The following is a 21,049-nucleotide window of genomic DNA, read 5'->3' as shown; positions in this document are numbered from 1 at the left end:
CTGAAAGGGGGCTCTAAAGAGAATGGAAAGAGACTGTTTTCAGTAGTGACAGATGGCAGAACAAGGAGCAATGGTGTGAAGTTACACAGGGACAGATGTAGGTTGGCTATTAGGAAAAAACTATTTCACCAGGAGAGTGGTGAAGCACTGGAATGCGTTAGCTAGAGAAGTGGTGTAATCTCCATCCCTAGAGGTTTTTATGGCACACTTATAGCACACAAGGAATCTGATCTCCAGCTCATCATCAACAAGTTTGCTGATGGCACTTGCCTCTTTGGTCTGACCATCAGACTAGGAAAAACCGAGGTACTGTTTCAACCTGTTCCAGGATCTGCTGTTCTCCCCGCTTCAATCTTTATTAAAGGAACAGAGTTAAAAACAGTAGAGGAGTTCAAGTACATTGGCAGTATGATAGCCAGTGATGGGTCCCTTGACAAAGAAATCAATGCCAGAATCGGCTGGGCCAGCCAGGCACAAGGACATCTGAGAGTGTGAGTGTTGAATCAGCACAATATCCGACAGTCCACTGAACTGAAAGTGTACAAGGCTGTAGTCCTGACCAGGCTCCTGTATGGCTGTGAAATTTGGACCTCGTACAGAAAACATATAAAACTGTTGGAGTGCTTCCACACACGCAGCCTGAGGTCAATACTGCACATTCAGTGGCAGGACAGAGTTATGAACCTGGGAGTCCTGGACAGAGCAGGAACCACGAGCATCAAAGCCATGAATCTGAAAGCCCAGCTTCGCTGGACAGGGCACGTCATACGAATGGAGGAGTCAAGAATCCCTAAGCAACTCCTCTATGGCGAACTCTCCCAGGAAAAAAGGAATCAAGGTAGGCCTCGCAAGAGGTAGAAAGACTGTGTGAAGGCCAACATTCCTCATGCTGGTTTAAAACCAGATCAGCTAGAGCAGCATGCAAAAGACCAAACAGGCTGGTGTGCTCTCCTATGACACGTGTATAACAACTTTGAAGAGCAGCGACGCATACGCCTCATTGACACTCGTGAGAGGAAGAGAGCAACAGCAGCAGCTTCACCAACAGAGCCAGGACATCCCCTTGCCCCCAGTGCGAACGCCCGTGCCGTTCAAAGCTTGGACTCCTCAGCGACACGCGAGTCCACAACCGATGAGCCTGTGCAAGCTCAAGACGTCATCATTGGCCACAATGGACTACTTACAGAGATTTTTAAGTTCCAGCTTGACAAAGTCCTGGCTGGGATGATTTAGTTGGGGTTGATCTTGTTTTAGGCAGGGGGATGGACTAGACGACCTCCTGAGGCTCCTTCCAGCCCTAGAATTCTATGATTCTATGATTTTCTGTCCTGCTTTTGTTCATCTCTTCTGACATTTAAATAGTAACTGGAATTCATTTTCCCAAGTGTTAAAGTGCCTCTCTCTCTTTCTTTTTATAATCTCTTAATCTATTTCTATTCATTTTCCCAAGTGTTAAAGTGCCTCTCTCTCTTTCTTTTTATAATTTCTTAATCTATTTTGCAAGAAAAGAAAATAAAGAGGAACGAAATGAACAATCCATTGGAGGAAGAGTGTGCCTGTTTGGAATTTAGGAGCTGTCTCTAAGCCCCAACAATTAATATTTGTCTATAAATAAAATTACAAACATTGAAATCCAATTTTGAAACACTAATGGACTGTTCTTATTAACATTGTTAGGAAAGATAATTCCTTGTTAGATTCAGCATTAAGGCAACAAAAATGTGTTTGCTGTGTTATTTCCTTTTAACAATTTCAGGCGATATATTATTTAATTCCTTCTAGGAAATAAGGGTAAGGTACAGAGAAACCCTGCAAAGAAAAGTATTTTCTAATTAGAAAGTCAATAAATGAATAACTGTGACTCTAAATTTGTCCAGCACTTGTAAAGATTCATGCATGTGAGACAACTTGTCTCTCATCTGTGTAAGTGTTTGTAAGATTGAGCAAATAATCATTATCAAGATAATAATAAGATAATGTTAATTAACGTAGAGATAATAATCAAGATCACTATCAAGATAATAGCTGACAGCATCCTAAATGACTAATCAATACATTACATATCTGTGTTTGTTGGGCTTCAATTTATAGTACATGAACTATGTATCTTATAGCGCATGCAGGAAATATTTACAAATACTTACCCAACACCATGAATGACAAGTCCAATAAAGAAGACTACAAAGAGGTGGTGGGTGAACCAAAATACTTCAAAATAGGACCTTCGAATGGTTTTAGTGGATGACGTAATGATTAATATAAGGGCCAATGTAATGATGACACCACTGAGCCCTGCCAAGTATGTGAAAGCTACATATAGGCCACCTTCAGGGTTCTGTGAAATAAACACACATGGGGTTAAAATGAAGACAATTTTATCAAAATTGAATTGGGCACCATCACTCCTTTTTCATTTTAGAATCTTTAAGGAGGGAGCATTCTGTCAGGAACAGCGGGAAAAAAATAGTTAAAAGGTCAGCAGTGATCAGCAGCTGATAGGAAAAAGGGTGGGGGATAGAAGAAGCCCACTGGGCCTGTTGTGGCTGAGAGTGATGCAGTTGCATTTAGTTGTACTATCTTTGAAGTGTTTGGTTAGGGACACCTCCCAACTCCATCTGTGTCACTACAGCCATAGGCATGTGCAGAAGGCTATTAGAATACACACCAGCTGGGTTACAAGATGATGTTATGGGACACTGTGGTTACAGCATGTTGAAAACAGGCAACCAAATAGGTTTGACTGATAATCGGAAGAACCCTTTTAAGAATCAGGAGCTTCAGCCTGAACCCAACATTCATCTACACATGGAGTGCAATCCTGGCCCCATTGAAACCAATGGGAATTTTAACCTCACAGGTGAGATTTTCAAATGCATCCAAGTGATTTAAGAGTGCAAGTCTGATTGATCTCCAAAGGACTTGTGCTCCTAAGTCACTCTGGTGTTTATGAACACCCTATGTCTGCTACACTTTACTTGTAGTGAATATGAATAAACTAAATTGAATGGGAAAGAGATAGTGTTTTCAGCTCATTGGCATGTGGCAGTCAGAAATTCTGAGCTCTGTTTCTAGCTCTGTCACTGGCCAGCTGTGTGGGGAAAAATAGCACTGAAATTGACATTTTAACAGCTGTGTGTCTAAAGTTAGGAGCCTACATCCACCTGTAGGTACCAATATGAAGGCTCTGTTTTTCAGTGGTGCTGACTATCTGACACCAGCAATAAAGTCAGTAGGAATTGTAGGTGCTGAGCAACTCTGTGTGTGTGGGCGGGGGGGAAGAGCCAGATAAAAAAACAGACCTTAACTGTAGGAATTTTAGTTTGAAGATTTTAATCTTCACACCTCTGTGACTTTCTTAGCACAACTGTAAAATGGGAATAATAATGATGCTTATCTAGCTACCTCACACAGGTGCAGTTTAATGAATTACTGTTTCTAAAGGACTGAGACTGCTAGGGGACAAATGTGAACTATTGCTAAAGCTCAGCATCACTATTATAAACTATGGCTAATATAGAGGAATATACTGTCGGGATTGTTCCTGTACTGTGGTTTAAACACAGATTCAGTCAATTAACCCTACCAAATAATTCAATGTCACTGACACAGCTGCAATGTGAACATTCCCTGCAGCACAGGTCACTTACCGGAATTTTCTTTCGGACAAAATTCAGGTAGGTTTGTCCTGGCTTGTCACCAAGATCAGAGAGAGCAGCTTGAATAGTTCCTTTTGCTTCAACACGTGCATCCACACACCTCTCTACATTAAATAAGTGTGCGACAGTGTGTATTGCTGTGAGTGACAGAGAAAACAACACAGCTGGTGTTAGGGAAGTGTTATGCCATCTTCTACATAGGTAGGGGTGATTGGTGCCTGCTGCAGGACAGGGTGTAGGGAAGGCCACCAAGAGGGGCAGGGTAGACATTCCAGTGAACAAAATTAAAATATTGGTGTGGTATAGGGGAGGTAAACCTCCCAAATGCTACCACAAGGCAACTTTGTGTCTAGATACCTCAAAAAAAGTTTCAGTTTTTTTACCACTAGGGGCTTGTCTAACATATGGAATAGAACTGTCTAGCCTCAATCACTAGTGGATTTTATCCCCATAAACACCCTGTCCGAAAGGACAGTGATATGCCCATTTTACAGATGGGGAACTGAGGCACGAGGCAATCTAAGTGATTTGTGTGACACAGAAAGACTGTGGCTGAGCCAGGAACTGAATTTATGTTTCTTCCATTTCAATGTAGTGTCCTATTTGCTAATGCATCCTTCCTGATTATGTTAATTAGCAACACATGCTGCTGCATGTGGTTTTTCCTCATTTACCTTTGCAGCTGTATTCTGCACCAGTTCAAGTGGGGGAGTGGGTGGACACTCTGCACTTACTGAAATTCAGCTCCTTTGAGATGTCTTTAGTTGGGCACTCAAAATCACTAGTTGCATTTGAAAATTTGGGATGTGGGATCTAATCTAGCACCCGTACAACAGATGTACAATAAAGATGTATGCAACTCAGATGGTCTGAGTTACCTTTCCAGCTCTGCCACAGACTTCTTACATGACCTTGAGCAAATCACTCAATGGAGTTGTGCCCCAGTTGTCCTCCTGTAAACTGCCAATAATAATTCAACAGATGTACTTCAGGCAGGGATCAAAGCAGTAGTATAAAGTTCAATGAATTCTTGTTTGTGAGATGCTCAGATGCTGTGGTGGTCAGCACCATAGAAAAGTCTTTAACAAATAGAGGAGAAAGACTGTTTACCCAGTCTTTTGTATGCAGCTTGTCTTCCATTACTCTCCTTGTTTACCACAAACATCACAGTTTGGAAACAAGCTTCCGTAAGCATTAAATTCTGGGTATCAATTTTTCTGATGACATAACTTATTACTCTTTATTAAAGAATAGCCTGCAGTGGAACAACAGAGCTACAGTGAGCTTTTTTAGCCACTTGTCCTTTGCTTTGTGATACTGCAGACTAGACTAAATCAGAAATTGATTTAACTCATGCCTCTTAGTTTAGTTAAATGAGGTACCTGGTCATAAACTCCAAAGACACTGTTCCCATTTGGATTCTATGCAAGTTGAAATGATAAAGCAATGATCAAGCAAGCTCTTAAATACCTACCGGTATGAAGGGCGATCATCCAAGCCACCATTTTATGAAACGTGAGGTTCCTGTCCAACTGTCTTCTGACACGGGTTGAGCAGCACTTTGGGTTAAAAAAACGAAAAGCCATTGCAGGTTATTTGTGCTGTGAAGGATATTGTAAACTGGGAAACTATCCCAGGTTAATTGAGCACAAGACTTGCTGAAACTGATGTAAAGATTTACAATGAACTAAATTAAATGCTATAGTGTGGTACTTTACCATACAATGATGCCAAATAATGCCATAAGATACTTGATTTAATCAAGTTACTTGATGAAGAGAGGGGAGTTCAAGATGGCGGAGAGTGGATATCTATCTTGTACTAAATTAAAACTGTTTTTTATATAAGGACTAGAGTCTGGGACAATTCTCTGCAGCACTAGAGGTATTATCATTCATGAGTATTTATGCTAGGGTAGCACCCAGAGGTTCCATTCAGAGCAGGATCCCACTGTACAAGCATATAATGAGGGTATGCTTATGTCTCAAAGAGTTACAAGCCCAAAGGCACTAGACACTTTACAGACACATAATAAGCTACAATTCCTTCCCATAAAAAAGAAGAACTGATGACCTGCCAGTTAACTTATCCTTAAGTTAACCATCTTGGCCTGAAGTTAACTTGTCCATCTTGCAACTTAGTGTTGTTCCAAAGACAAACAGTAATAACTATCTCTTTAACAAATACATAAAGTTGAAAACCTGACTCTTAAACGAAACAGAGCTGGCAGCATTGGGAACAATTGTGAGAGTGATTGGCTCATTTGAGGCCTGATCCAGATTGCTTTGAAGTCAGTGGAAGTCTTTGGATCAGTGAGAGGCTATGCTCATTTGTATTCCTGTCTTTTGGAACATTCATTACATTGTGTAGTGGTCAACTGAGGAAGAATTTTGTATGTGAAAGCTTAGGGGTGATGAGGCACACTCTCCGCCCCCGCCCCTGGATCTAATGAGCCAGGAACAAGCTTCAGGGGAAAACTACCAAACAAGATAGGTGGTGGCATTGTAGCAGAACAATTTGTAGATAGAGCCAAGAGGAAGGGCACAGACATGCAACAATCTTGTATGATGAGAAGCTGTAAACCTATAAACAGGGTTAAGGAACAAGAAGTAACAGAACCAATAACAGATCAACAAGTGACAGCTAAGTGAATACTGTAAATGGTAATGAGTGGCCTAACAGAACTGTATGAGGCAGAAAAGCTGTATATAAGCTGCACAGAAACTGCCAAATCGGACCTCACTGATGGGCCATGGCACCAGTGCCTCGGAAGACTAGAGAACTCCCACTTGTCCACAGCTGACCAGGATTCCCAGCTTGCAGAAGGGACGTGAGATGCCACTTTTGCTTTTTAGCTAAGGGTTCATTGCTAAAGCCGGTCAGCGCAATAAACTGCTTGTGGTTAACAGATATCTTGTCAGCATGTTTTGTACTCAGAAAACCCAGTGTACAACCTGAGATAACTTTTGACTGCAACACATTGTCATCTCTTTGCCAATCATGAAAGGCAGCTACCAGGAAACACGATACAAACTGTCTAACATTAGCATCGAGACATGGAAACAGGACACACCAGATTATTTTTAAGACATCTGCGAAAATACAAGCATATTTTTTTCAAGAAAGCACAGAAGTCCTGAGTGAAGATGGATTGACCATGTTTAGAGTTCTGAGTAATCAATTCTTACCAATTTTCACTGATACATTGCCAGGGTTTTTCACTAAAGGAGTTCTGTAATTTACTGACTTGCACCCATTTATCAATCTACTCAGTATTTTTGGGTACTTATTTTTATTAAACACTAAAGCTTTACATTATTGTTGCATCCTGCAACACTGAGATGAAGCCGTTCCACAGTGTATAACACAGAGCACATGGTGGAAGGTTGGAAAAATCAAGCAACATTAATGTCACACTCTGATTGGCTCACAAGGAGAAACTACCCACTTTCTGTCCATCCCTTTAGGGTGGCACCAAATTGAAACCATCAGTCCTCCACGATAAAGATGTGTAATACCCTCATCCACTCAGATAGCACCTTTAGTGCCAAGCTCCTCATGGGTTTGGATGAATAGGCCCTGGGTTCTTCTTGATCTCCACAAAGCCAGTCCTGCCCTTTCTGTGGCTGGTTCCAGACTACCACCAAAATGGCTTCTCCCCCTGCAGGGCTCTCAGGGAGGACACCTCACTCCCTGTTGACCAAGCTAGCTCTTCCAGGACTTTTCCTTGTCAATCATTTCACTCTGCCCCTTCCTCTGAAGAGGTGCACGAGCAATCCTTCTCCAGACCTCTGTCGTTCTAACCAGTGCTTCTCCCTATTGATAGATGAGCAGGCTCTGAGTCTGCCTTGGGCTGCCCTTTCCTACCAGAGACAGTGGACTTCACCCTAAACTACCAGCAGACAGAGCTCCAGGTTGGGAAGCTCTACGGGGGTTACAGAGAGCTACAGCAAAAAAAAAAAAAAGGTAAACATGAGGAAAACACTCAAACCTACCCCTGAATTACTGAGAAAATCAGGGCTTAGTGAATTTCAAGGAAAAAAGGATGCACAGCACGGCAAGGACTGCAGCCCTGAAGTCAGTGCTTGCACTTGTGGCATGAAGGAGCATGTTTTCAGCAAGCGACGCAAGAAGCTTGAAGAAGAAAGCGAGCATCAGGCGAGAGTGTCAATATCAGGAGCTTTCACCAAGGCTTTCATGAAAGAGGACACAGCAAGATTGCATCAATGAATTTGTGCGTGTTCATGCCTTCTTTCTTTGGTAGCAGAGGGGCCTGTTGTTGACTTTGTGTGCCTGTCCAGTCCAGTGCAGAAGTAAAAAAACTTCTTAATGAAGACAACCTCACTCATAAGTATCTGTGAGAAAATGATGATGCTTTAGTATTTAACCCAATGGAACATATTGCTGGAAACATGGTGTCTAGTCCGATTTTTGACAAGCCTCCCAATGCGTTGGGCCATCCAATTCTTGGCCTTTTGTTCTCATCTTTTAATTTCAAAGCAAATAAGCCCCGATTGTTTTGTGCAGTTATGACAGCCATCCCTTCTGCTGACAGACGTTTTGCCAACACAACAGGAACTGACATGGCTGAGAGGTACAAACAAACTTGGGAAAATGTGGCCACAACTAACACAGATTCTGCTCCCATGTGGCTAAGTTTGCCCAAGAGATCAAACTCAGTCAGAAACTATAGTTGCTGCATATCACCTGTCCTGCTCATCTAAGTCTCAGCTGAACTGAGCACATAAGCTGCAGGAGAAACATATGGCAACAAAACCCAGCTAGGCCTCTAGGAATCCTTCCCACTCTGGAATACAAGACCCAAACAAGTGTTGAAAACTTGCCACACAATGCTCAGCCAGAAGCAAGAGGTGACCAGAGTGCATAATCTGAACCCAGAAGTGAAGATTCTTTTTGGAATATCATGCAGGCATTGAATCAAGGTGAATTTTGCCACAGACCATGACCACTTTGCCAGAGTGTTTCAACTCTTCTCCACTAACTATGAAATTTCTAATCTGAAAGGGAGTTTATGACTTATATGAACTTGCCCAAGCCAGACAATGTGAAACTGGATGTGCTGGCTTTTTGGGACTGTCCTCAAGATACATACAGTTCCTAACTTCAGCAAAGTGGCAAGACCAGTGTTGAGTGTACATGTAATATGACAGGATGTTCTGGGCACAGCTGAGAAAATCAATCCAGGGTAAAATTGCTTACAACTGGGACACTTAGAGCCCAGGCTGTGATTTCCTTCTCACTTAGGCAAGCCAAACAAACTACAAAAGTACCTCTTCCAGCCCCACTGGCCAGCCAGAAGCCACACAAGTAAACCCACAGATTCTCCAGCTTTTCCTAATACCACGAGCCAGCAACCCCCTTTACTCAGGTGAGAGGTTGTTAAGACCTATCTAACCAAATCCACATAGATTCTTTCGGGCCCTAAAGGGCCCAGCCACAGTCCCTGGTCTATGATTTCATCTACTTTTTAGGAGCAAAACAAGAGGAATTGAGAATGAATGGAATATTGAAAAGAGAGAAGAAAGAATCAGGCTAGGTTAATTTCTGATGCAACATCATTAATTTCAGTGGCAATATACCAGCAATGAATTTGGCTGTCCACATCAGTCCATTCTCGATATATCATGGGCATTCACTATATGAACAAATGAAACTACGTCAGCAGACAGATCCTGCTAGTTTCAGGCTAGCATTTGGAAAATGATTTAACCACACTTCTCTTGTTTGACTCTTTTTCTAGCTGCTACGGTAACTTTAACTAGAAGATGAATCTCACACTCTATTGCCATCCTGTTGACTGCACCAGTTACACTCCAGTAACAAAGAGATGGGAGAGACTGGCCTTCTAATACTTTTTTATTATGACACCTAATTGGAGACATTGTAAAAAAAAAGTCAAGGTAATAGAAAATTGTCGCTCCTGGCTTGTGCAAAGGGGAACTATGAACTGTTTAACCCCCAATTTTAAAAGGCCAATCTGTGAAGCACAGTGACAGCAGTATAGTACCACGTTTCCCTGTTTGATGGAATACACGTTGATTCAACAAAAGAAGCAAAATTCCTGCCACGCAGAATGTACACAGAGAACTCGGTTGTTCTTTCAATTACACAATAGCACTTCTTTTGTGGTTTTAGAGAAGGCTTCTTGGCACTATTGTTGAACCATCCCCATCTTTTTTTTCTGCAGTCCTCCACCCTCACCCCCTGCGACACTTCAGCTAGTAAGGAGGCCCCACTTTAGGGAATTTTCAGCGCATACAACAAGAAATAATCATGCTTTTTGTAGTGGTCTTTATGCAACTGACATCTCCTAGGTGCAATTAATTAGAAGAGCACACAAGCTGTGGGATTCCCCAACCTGGTCCAATCAAAATTTGCATAAGATACAAAAACCCCCTCCTTCCTGACGTGTAAGTATCTTACCAAACAGTATCTCAAATTAAATTATTCTGACTGCCCTAGGAGTCCTGCTGCACAAAAGCCCCTCTGCAGGACCCTAGCTCCTTCATCCAGGCATCTCCATCTTCCCAGTCACAGTCACAATTCACAAAACCCCGAATATCTCACTGAGAAATGAATCCGCAGCTCTCTGCATCGTTCCAACACTTGTTAACTGGGCATGGCAACAATTAACTCCCAACATCCTGCTTTGGACAGCAGGCAGGGCAGCAAGGTTTTCCCGACCACTGAATAACAACAGAGGAGAGACACAAGACAGGATGAGCTGCATAGCTCAAGCAGTGAGCACATTAGTTCAGCTCTGACTAAACTAAACTAAATCTTGGTCTTATTGGGATGGATTTCAAGCCCTCTATAACACTGGGTGTTGGCTTCTAGTCTTGATTGATATTAGCTAATGTGTCACAGTTCAGGGAAGGAACTACCACAGGAAAATAATTTTACATGAGGTCAATAAAACTTACTGCTCAGTTTTTTCACAGTTGATGGGGATGCAAACCATCTTCCCTCCATTTGCACTATGCCAGTGATGGAAGTGGGATAGGGAGAATCTGGACCCCTGAATTCAAAGTTCACCTCTTTCACTGACTGATTTAACTATGTACTTTACAAAAACCAATGAAACAGAAGGACACCTTTGGGAACTAGAACGTAGAGCTGTACTATGGCCAATCCAAGGTCCAGCCACTCAGACATGTTTTTTCAGCTAGAAACACCTGGTTATAGGGACCTTTAATCGCTTTTCTAATCATTAGGCTACACTCTTCTCTCAGGCTCTGTCTGCACTAGAGGGTTTTTGTTGACAAAACTGGCGTTGAGTGTCCACATTCCCAAGGAGTTTTGTCGACAGTAAATTGGCAGAACACAGCACTTTTGTTGACACTCTTATCCCACTCCCCATGAGGCATAACACCTCTGTTGACAGAGATCTGTCTGCAGAAAGCCAGTCTGGATGTTCCAGGGGGCCCTCTGTTGACAGACAGGGCTTCCGGGACACCAGGCAGCCCTGTCTATTGTGTTTCTGGGTAGCCAATTTGCCAAGAGAGCAGCCAGGCAGTTAGGCAGCACTCTGTTGACAGACCAGATTGCTCTTGAAATCCGCTTGGCAATTTGGCCACGAGCTGTTGAAAGAAAGTTTGTCAGAAGATATCTTCCAACAGGAACTTCTGTCAACAGATTGCTGTAATGTAGACATAGCCTCAGAGCCTGGAACTGTCCCCAGGAATCCTGAAGGTTCATATTCTACTGCTGTCTAGCAACACACTAGCACAGTGACATGCATCTGATGAAGAGGATCTTTGCCTGCGAAAGCTTATGCTCCAAAAAATCTGTTAGTCTATAAGGTGCCAAGGGACTTCTCGCTGTTTTTGCAGATACAGACTAACACGGCTACCCCTCTGATACTTGTCACTAACATGGTGTGTATGACGGCCTTCTCTAGAAGCATTTCCACATGAAGGATAGCTTGCTACCGGTTGCCCCTCCCAAGAACAAGAGGTAGGAATCTGTACTGTGGGAGCGTGTCTACCCTACAGTGATGTTTCAAAAGATGATTTTCTGGAAGATCTCTTCCAGAAGATCTTCTTTCAAGAGGAGGCATCCACACACAAAAAAGTGGATTGAAAGATCAATCCACTTTTTTGATGGCGAGAGTCCACACAGCTCCCGGTCTTTCGAAAGAATGGGCCAGGGATCAAGAAAGCCTGAGCCATGAGAACTGCTGTTTCAAGAGAAGGGCCCGTGGAGCATCTACGCATGCTTTGTTTTTGAAAGAAGCTTTCGAAAGGAGGTGCTCTCCCTGATCCGGGAGCAGAAGAGGGCTTCCAGAAGAAGAGCTGCGTTCTTTCGATTTCGGATCCAAAGAGCGCATTTTGTGTGTGGATGCTCCACATATTCTTTTGAAAAATGGCCTGATTTTGCAAAGGAACTTGCTAGTGTAGATGCAGCCTGGATGTGAAAGTTTTGTGTTCATACACTGCTGACAACACATAGAGCGTAACTAAATTTCTGTGGGTAGATTTTTTTCATTTCTCTTTTTATTTAAATCAAGGAAACTTAATAACAACTAAAACCATTCAAGTTTTAAAGTCAACAAGTCCTAGGGCTGCCTGCTAAATCTGAATTCACCTACTGGTGCATATGCTTTATGATACAGTTTAAAATTACGTGATTGCATAGCGTATTTCCACATGATCCTATTCAAATCAGTGAATTTTTGGTATGTACACTTGATGCAACATCAGCTATCAGGAAGCTATGAGTCTATCTAATACTGGAATAAAAAAGTATCTGAGATAAGACCAAATAACTTTACGTGCTGCTAAGGAATACTTCATCTGATAATCCATAACAGTTGCGCAGTCCAGTTTTTGGAAAAAGGGTACTTTCCTCCACTATGGGGTTTCCACAACTTCTTCAGTAAATAAAGGTTATAATGTGTTATATGCCATTAGGAAAGAACAAATTATCTGCAAAATGAGAAGCGAAACTTTCACAGTACGGTGCTTATGAAGCAATGACTGATACATGGAGGATGGTCACTTGCTGCAATTTTAACTCCTGTAAGGTTTTTTTTGGGTGGGGGGTTGTATTAAAATTAGATTTTTAGCCTCAGAAAACCATCTTGTACTCTTTGGGTTTCTAGAGTAACCCATGAAGCTGGTGGGGATAGCTCAAGCCAAGCATAATCTAGCAGATACGGAGGAAGCTTTTTCCACACAGCGCTGCCAAGTCAGATGACGAATAGCCAGCAAGCAACACCTCTGCTCTTGGAGTCCCATGAATCGAAAAACTGTGCCAAAGTGTCCGACATTCTGTATTGACTTTGGTGGTGTGGGAAAACATCCCATGCTACAGTTCAGAATAAGTCCAAATTCCTCGTTTATTTTTCATTTTGCTCACAAGACCAGTTGTAGCTGCATTTATTATAAACATCACTAAGATGAAGTAACCCTTCAAATACAAAATAATCTTCTCTCTCCTACAAATAACACTCAGCCCTCCAGCCTCATGCAAAGACCTAGATAAAGATAGATAAACCTTGCAACATGTTCTTGAGGTCAACAGCCTGGGGTTGAGGGCCACCTACTGAGAAAAATCCTCCTCTGAGGTCTGAGAAAACATGATAAGAAAGTCCCAACTTATCTCAACCACTGGGATGACATGTAATAAACAAAGAAGGCGTCTAAAGACATGAAATCTTACATGGGTTCACAGATCTAAAACACCATCTTGAACTGGAGCTACTGGGTACCTATGTCTTTGCGCTGAGGAAGGCAGGAAGAATGAAGGATGAGAAGAGATTTTGCATACAAATGACATCTATAGAAGGGTGAGAGGTAATGCTGCATTTCTCTTTCAATGGACCATGACAGGGTACCATCTTGAGTTGCCCAGTGCCTGCAGGTGGCTTTAGATGGGAACAAGGTGATCAAATGCATTCAGATAAGGCTGAAGTTTTATGACAGAGTTAGGAGGGAAAGTAAGTAGATGAGATGGTATCTCCCTCCTCAAATGAACACGCTGTCTGAGTAAAGTTTGCAACCTGAAGTTCCTTTTAGATCCCTGACTGTAACAGTTAAGGGTAAATTTTTCTGTTTGTGCTAGGGTAGGATATTTTCCTTATCTGTCTTTATTGCTATCATACTAGATTGCTGCAGTGCTCTCTGGCTGGAACTAGTATCAGGGAAGACCCCTCACAATTTCAGTTAGCACAGAACACCACTTAGTGGTGCTGTTCCTTATTGGCGCTTCTCATGTGTGGCCTACTGCACCAATGCTCCATAGACCACAGAAGGTCATAAGGCTGGAATGCAATGTCAGACTGAGTCTGGCAAAAATCACGTAGAACAGAGAAGGGGAAAGAATGTAATAGACGGAGCAAGCGTGAAAATCCAGGACTAACAGCATTCGAAAAGATTTATCTTTTTCCTTTCAACCTGCAGGCACAGAGTTAGAAGCTGGGAGCCAAATTCATCTCTGGCCTGCATGGGTGCAAAGCCAGGGCAGTTGTACTGAAAGTCAGGCCTTTGTTGGTTAGTTGATCTTAATGGTGAACCCTCACTTCTGCTCCGCAGCACATTTCGGAACTCCAGTACTTCTGAAAAGGGGCTTGTAGAAAGGAAGACACATTTGGGGAACTCAAGCTCAGTAATGTGGCCAGCTCTCACTCAAGTATTCGGAAAGTCTTTCTTAATCTTACCGCACTGGATCCTCTGAGGAAGGAGAGCAGGTTTCGACAGACTGGCAGCAGAATCAGCAAGCAGTTGAAATTCAAACAGGCCGCAGGTGCTCGTGCCCAAGCCAAGGCAGACTGTAATGCAATGTCACAGAGGGCAGCATCAGTATAGCACTTCGTATCAGAGCCTATGTGAATGTCTACACAGCAGCCAGGAAGATACTGACCAGCCTGGACAGACCAACATGCCAGCTCTGCTTAAGCTGGAATGCTAAAAATAGCAGTGCGGTCATCATGGCATGGGTGACAGCCCAGGCCTGCTGCTGGAACACAAGCCAACTTGACCACCCCTGCCTAAAATACCAGGTAGCTCATGCCGCAACAGTCACATGGTTATTTTTAGCTCCAGCAGAGCTAGCACATGTCTGTCTACCCAGGAGAGGAGGCACACTCACACCTACACTCGAGCTGTACCCTTCCTCCTGACCCTCACGTAGTGGAAAGCTTGTTTACGCTTCACCTTAGTACAAATGAGAACCGAGGAGTTTGTTCACATCATTCGAAGTTCACCCAAGTTTCCCTGTATAGATCAGTTGAACATACAACACAGCACAGAGATGCCTTCAAATAAAATGTTGCTTCTCTTTGCAACGCCTAAATTGTCTCGTGATTTTAAAGGCTCACTGTTAGGTCTGACAGATGAGGCCAAACACCGAACAGAAGTAACCAGTTAGCAGCATCCCCCATCTGAGAACTATTAGAGTGTGGTCTCACTGAAAATTAGTGAGCAGTTGCACAAAGAGGGATGCAGCAATTAGGAAACTATTTCTTATAATATGTACATTCAAGAAAGAAAGCAAGGTGAAATTTATTCAACACTTTTCTGTGAACAGAGGTTTCTCTTTCTTTTTATGATGGGTGATGTAAAAAAAAACCTTTGTATTGATCAGCATATTCTTCCTGATTTCAGATTTACAGCTTTCACAAAGAGCATCAAAAAGGGATAAAGAAGGTTAAAGATGCTTGTGTCTTTTTTTTTCATTAAGAATGGATGAACAATTTATAAATCTTCATTCAGATGGAGCAATTTTGAAAAATGTTTGCCTTCTGTTACATAGGCACAACTTCAAAGGGCATTGAACCTTTGCAAATAAGAGCAGAAATTGACCAATGCATTTAAATGTGAAAGCAAGAGCAGGAGTTCTGGTTTTGTTGAACCTAGTCAGGAACTCTGTGAAATAAAGTGTGGTTGTTTTATGACTCTGAACCAACAGCAATTTTTGTACTAACAAGGTTCTACCATGATAGGCTTTTTAAAAAATGAGCAATCTCTATCATTAACTTCTCTATAGTACTATTAGAAATCAGCTTGCTTTGAAACTCTTGAATCATCTCACAAATAGGCTTTAGCAATAATCTGTTCTATTGTGCCTAATGTGGTAATGCGGTTGGAAAGCTTTGGAAACTGGTTTACAATAGAACATGTGACCTCTCTCGGCCAACTTGATGACATTTAGCATGCCAGGGTCTTAGAGCTAGATATATTTTGATATAATCATAAATAACAACTAGTCTTACGGGCAACATTCACTTCAAGATCAAAAATGATTCTAAGAGAAAATTATTAAGATAACCTTTTTTTTTTTTTTTTATTCCAGGGCAATAGTTCCCATGGCTTCTGCTTCATAAACACAGCAGTCATGTCTGTGTTCTGTTTTTAATTAAAAGGAGCGTGAATCTTCCTGAAAGACGTCGCCAAAATAGAACTGTCATCTCTGCATTCCATTTTTCTGTTTGAAAGCACCATTTGCATTCAATTAAACGTTTCTACAAGTTTTGAACTGCTATTGTCTCAGTCAAATAGAGGACAAAATAGCAAAGCTAAGTTAAAATTGCATCTGTTCAGTATATGCCATGGTAATATAGCTGTGCTGTACTTACCCCAAGAAGCTGTCTGCTGTAGTAGTATTTATCTGGGAGATCATATACTTGGTAGTACCACCAAAAGAGGAAGGCATTTAACCCCAGCCACATAAGCTGAATGAGAAAAAATACAGTATTGGATGAATCTAAAAATAGGTTTTAGTCAGACACAAACTGGACCCAATACCTAAACCACTGGAGGAAATTCTGTATTGTATGGTATTCTGGAGACCAGAGTGGATGATCAAATAATCCTTTTTGGCCTTCAAATCTTCCTCCCTATTTACCTCATTAATAAAAAGGAGGTTACCATTTCCCCAGGGGCAGTGATTAAAGTGTTTTATTAAATAATATTTTATTATTATTAATTTTGCCCAAAGTCTAAGCAGGGATTCTTTTTAACTACCCCTTCATTCAATATTATTATTTCCCCACTCTCCACCCCAGCTTGTATTCCCATTAAATTCCCTTTTCCCTCCCCAGGCATATACACTAGAAGAATAACCCTACAGCAAACAGGACTACAAACATCCTTCCTAAGTATAGACAGGGTAACACACTGACTGACATTATATATGTACCATTGCCTGAATTGGATGCAACATCAGAGCTTCTTAAGAGTGAGTGATTAGGCCGCCCTACCAAAGGTTATAGCCTATGGAAGAAATAAGCCATAGTACTGTACTGCAACAGCTCACTGAGCATTCCCTTTAACTCAGGTGGGTTTTTTTGAACTACGTGTGACCAATGTTCCCTTGAATTTTTTCCATCTGTGTGCAAAATAATTTTTATGTGCACTGAGGCGTGTGCAAAATGTGCACCACTAGAAGAAATAAAAATCCTAGCTGTGGGCACTCTGCTAATCAGCTGGGCAGTGCTCTGATTGTGGCTGTGGCCAGAGCCCTGGGCCCTTTAAATTGCCACTGGAATTCCATGTGGTGTGCTCCGGGTAGCTCTCAGGGTTGGCTGGGGTACACAGGCAGGGGCCAGCATGGTGTGCTGTGGGTGGTACTGAGGACTGGCTGCCCCCAGCCCCATCCCTTCTGTCTGAGGCTCTGCCCCTTCCAGGAGCGCAGAGATGCCCCCCATCCCCAACACTTTGCTCAGGGGACCAGCAAGTCTGTTTCCCTCTGTTCCCCCGTGATTTCTATCAAAATGCAAAGCAGGAAGAAAAGTACAGAAGAACTCCTAAGGCTACATTACAAGTCCAGGGGAATAACACCCAAGCACACATTGCACCGACCTGGTCCAGCACCGTCTGGACCTCAGGCGTCCCAGACAAGGGATTTTGCTGGACCAGGGGAAGTGAATGCTCCCGCCGCCCGCACTCCCTGTCCTCTCCCGCAGGCCTGCCGCAGCAGGCTCTCTAGCCTTGGCTCTGCATGTGGCGGCTGGGGCCCACCAGCGCTGCAGTCCCAGCCCATCTCTGCACGGAGTATTCGGGGGATGCCAGCTCCCAGGCCCTGTCTCCTTGTTGGGTATCTGGAGACACTAGCTTCTCAGCTCTGGCCCTGCCTAGGGTAACCAGGCGACGCTAGTACCACAGCTCCACACAGGCTGCTGGAGGATGCCAGTGCCCCAGCCCGACTCCAGCCCCCTAGAAGGCTGCTGGGGCGTGGCTGGGGGCACGCTGACTATTGACCCAGCCGCCGCCCACTGAGGGGCTGCCAGGAGTCCATCTTGGATTGCCCTCCTTCTCTGGCCCTCTGGTCCAGGAGCATCTCTCATCCTCTCCAATGAGGGATGTTGCCAGACAAGACAATGCCAGTTTCTGGAAGTGCAACCTATAGCATATAATTATGTAGCAGTTTAAGAGCACTGAACACAGTTCCAATCAGACCTGCTAAAGAAACATTTCCTTAATGTGTTTCTGTCACTGTCTTTCTTATTTTTCTTTCAATTTATTTCAAATAACGTCCTGTTTTGCTCTTATTCTAGTGAAAATACACTTTTGTTTTAATTCAGCTAACGTTCAGCTCTCCTGACGGAAACATCCCAGAACTCAGCTCCTGCGAGCTTCTGCTTGCTTGAATCACTGACCATGACAGTAGAAAACATTGATTTTTTTCAAGCCATTGGGATGGCCATATTGCATTTTTAAGTGTGTCCTACTGCTGATAGCCTTACAGACAGTAATGAACAGTAAATGGCAGGCACAATCCATTTCTGATCACACGAATTCACATTTAAGCCACCACAAAGGTTACACTTAGTCTATTTTTCACCTATTGCTATACAGGGCATTAATTTTACAAGCATCAAGCAACAGTACTGTGACTAGTGAAAGGTAGTGTTATGAGAGAATTAGAAATCTGTATCTTTTTAATCAGTAATATTTTCTTAAGACAGTAAAAATCAAGTATGAAAATGAACAGCTGGGCTTTTAAACATGAAAGTATCATTTATTTTGCCCCAGATGAATGAAGGCCTTCATCCTGCAAACGCGTTAATATTTTTAATTACAGGCGCCTGAGTGCTGAATGCAGTGCTCAGGTGTATAACATGAATCATATTCCAAAGTATTTGCAAGATCAGGACCTATGATTTTCCAGACAAGGTTGTAGCTATTTATTTAATAAGCCTATGGCACAATATCAGCATTATTACATTATTTTAAGAAATTTGGAAAGCAAATCTAAAAGTCAGCTTCATGATGTTCCAGCAACTCTTCTGAAGATACACAATCACTTCCAGATTTTAAGACAGCTTTAGCTAATAATCAGCTCTTTGAAAGGAAAATACCAGACAGGCACATACTGGAACAGATATCAGGTTGAATTCACATCCTGCGTATGTTGGTGTGTATATATACACAGGAACACACTTACTGTGTAGCCTGAACTTTTTTTTTTTTGGAGGGGGGAGATTTGGCTTTATTGATAAAATCAAACAAAACACCCAATTATTAACCCCCCATCTAAGTTTTCCTCTCCAAACTTGACTATTTCCAGGATGATCACTTTGCCCCCAGACCCTAGTTCCCCTTCAAGAGAGAGGGCTGCCTGCCACTTTTAGATCCTGAATGGAGCTCACTGAACCCCCTGGCTACAATATGGCATTGTTCTCATTGCGTCTTTATACAAGAGTCAAGTACAGCAAGTCTTACCAAAGCATCCCCAGGCAGAATCCCAGAATCTGCCACTCGGATATAAATCGAACTATGCATAGAACCGTACCTTGTATAATTCGGTTTCATTAGCATTTATTCTATTTTCCAGGCTGATGAGAGATTGCTTTTCTTTACCTTCTCAGAGTTTAATTGAAGTGTATTGCTATTCCCCACCCCACCCCTCTTTCTTTGTCATGCCATGATATTTATTCCCATCCAAACCTTTACACAAATATAACAAATCAAATTAGACTTAAGTTTAGCATGAAAACCTGTCCCCTCCAAAGCCAATGGCACTGCACTACTAAGGAAATCTGGAATCGCACCCAGTAATTCCCCAATCTGCAGTATCAAATACATTAAAACTGACTCTGAGTGATCTGTGTATTTCAGCCCTCTCTGCACCCATGTCCAAGTGTGAAAGAAAGTAAGATATTGTACTTACAATGACAAGGATGGAGAGTCCCTCATTCACCACCCAGTTGCCCATCGTTGCAGGGGCAGAGTGTGCACTGGCTTTGTTATTTTTCAGACAATAATTGTATCGCCTCACAGAAGGAAGTGAGAGCAGCAGCCTTGATGAAACCTGTTTCCTTTGTCATGCATCTAGAAATTAGTTAACCATTGACCCATACCGTGGTTTAAATTTGCTATCTCTGCAAACACAGACTTGTAAAAATCCAGCCTTAAATAAGGGGAGGTTGGAAATGAGCATTTTTCTCTTGTGTAGGAGCAACCTTAGGTTAAACAAATGGCATTGGAAGGGGTTGGCCCCCAACATCTTGGTGCCACTTAACTACAGCTCTGAAGCCCTTAGCGTAATGAGAAGCTGCACATGGTCAGATTCCTCCTCAGTTCACCCCCGCTCCCTCCCCAGCACTACACCTTGCCCCTCTGACACCTCCTGATTCAGTCTCTCCCCTCACCTTCCTCTCCTCTACAATCTGTTACTCTCCTGCAGCAGAGCATCCCACATAAGCCTCCAAAGATGATTTATCATCCCCCTCCCTGTTAGGCTAGCAACTCTGGCGCAGATCCTCAGAGGTATTCAGGCTCCCAAATTCGATCCATGTCACAGGAGGTTAGGAACCTAAATATATGTGGGCTTCTTTGCCTCCCAGCTGCTTTCTGTTTGGTTCTTCAGTTAGAGCTGTAGCCAAACCTTCCCAACTAGCCCGAAAGCATTGCCAACTTTCATGAAACTTAGTGCTTTTTAAAAACTCCCAGCTCCCGGAACCATGTGATTATGGGAGAATCTCAACTTCAGTCTGTGTTAGAAAATAAAGTGGGGAAGTGGGGTGGCTGGCAAGACTCCAGTCTTTCTGCTTGCAAAGTGAGGAAATGTGGCCCAAGTACATCCTAAGGCACCAGACAGCAAGTAAAATGAACCCCCACATGGGTTCCCTTTTGAAAAGCTTGTTTTTAAAGCCAATCTTATGATTTTTGAACACTTAGAATTGCCTTCCCACGTGCTGGCAGTAAATACTAGCCAAAAGGGAGACTGGGGAAGTAATGGGGCTCAGGGAAGAGGATCTTAGGGTATGGTCAAGAATCTTGCCTGTGGTAATTTCCCACTTCCAGAAGTGTTCCTCATCAGACCAGCATTTCCTGCCTGTGGCACTTCTCATGAGTTCCGAAGTCTACACCACCTGATACCAGCTGACACTCTGGCCTAGTATTTCTGGCTCTCGCAACTGTAAAAAG

General features: G+C 42.7%; 1 protein-coding gene across 1 annotated transcript in view; it reads right to left on the bottom strand.

Annotated features, from left to right (window-relative positions):
- The window catches only part of CYBB (cytochrome b-245 beta chain), a 37,678-nt gene extending 17,816 nt beyond the window's left edge, over positions 1 to 19,862 (bottom strand). The window contains exons 1-6 of the mRNA XM_074983394.1: positions 19,791 to 19,862; positions 16,255 to 16,350; positions 14,338 to 14,448; positions 5,131 to 5,215; positions 3,648 to 3,793; positions 2,145 to 2,335 (exon numbers count right to left, since the gene is read on the bottom strand). Coding sequence (XP_074839495.1) covers positions 2,145 to 2,335; positions 3,648 to 3,793; positions 5,131 to 5,215; positions 14,338 to 14,448; positions 16,255 to 16,350; positions 19,791 to 19,835 — 674 coding nt within the window. The 5' untranslated portion in view covers positions 19,836 to 19,862. The remainder of the gene's footprint in view (positions 1 to 2,144; positions 2,336 to 3,647; positions 3,794 to 5,130; positions 5,216 to 14,337; positions 14,449 to 16,254; positions 16,351 to 19,790) is intronic.
- Between the last annotated feature and the right edge of the window lie 1,187 nt (positions 19,863 to 21,049).

Source organism: Carettochelys insculpta, chromosome 1, assembly GCF_033958435.1.
Source record: "Carettochelys insculpta isolate YL-2023 chromosome 1, ASM3395843v1, whole genome shotgun sequence".
Lineage (NCBI taxonomy): Eukaryota > Metazoa > Chordata > Testudines > Carettochelyidae > Carettochelys > Carettochelys insculpta.
The sequence above is the reverse complement of the archived record's forward strand: the minus strand, read 5'-3'. Positions and strand labels throughout refer to the sequence as shown.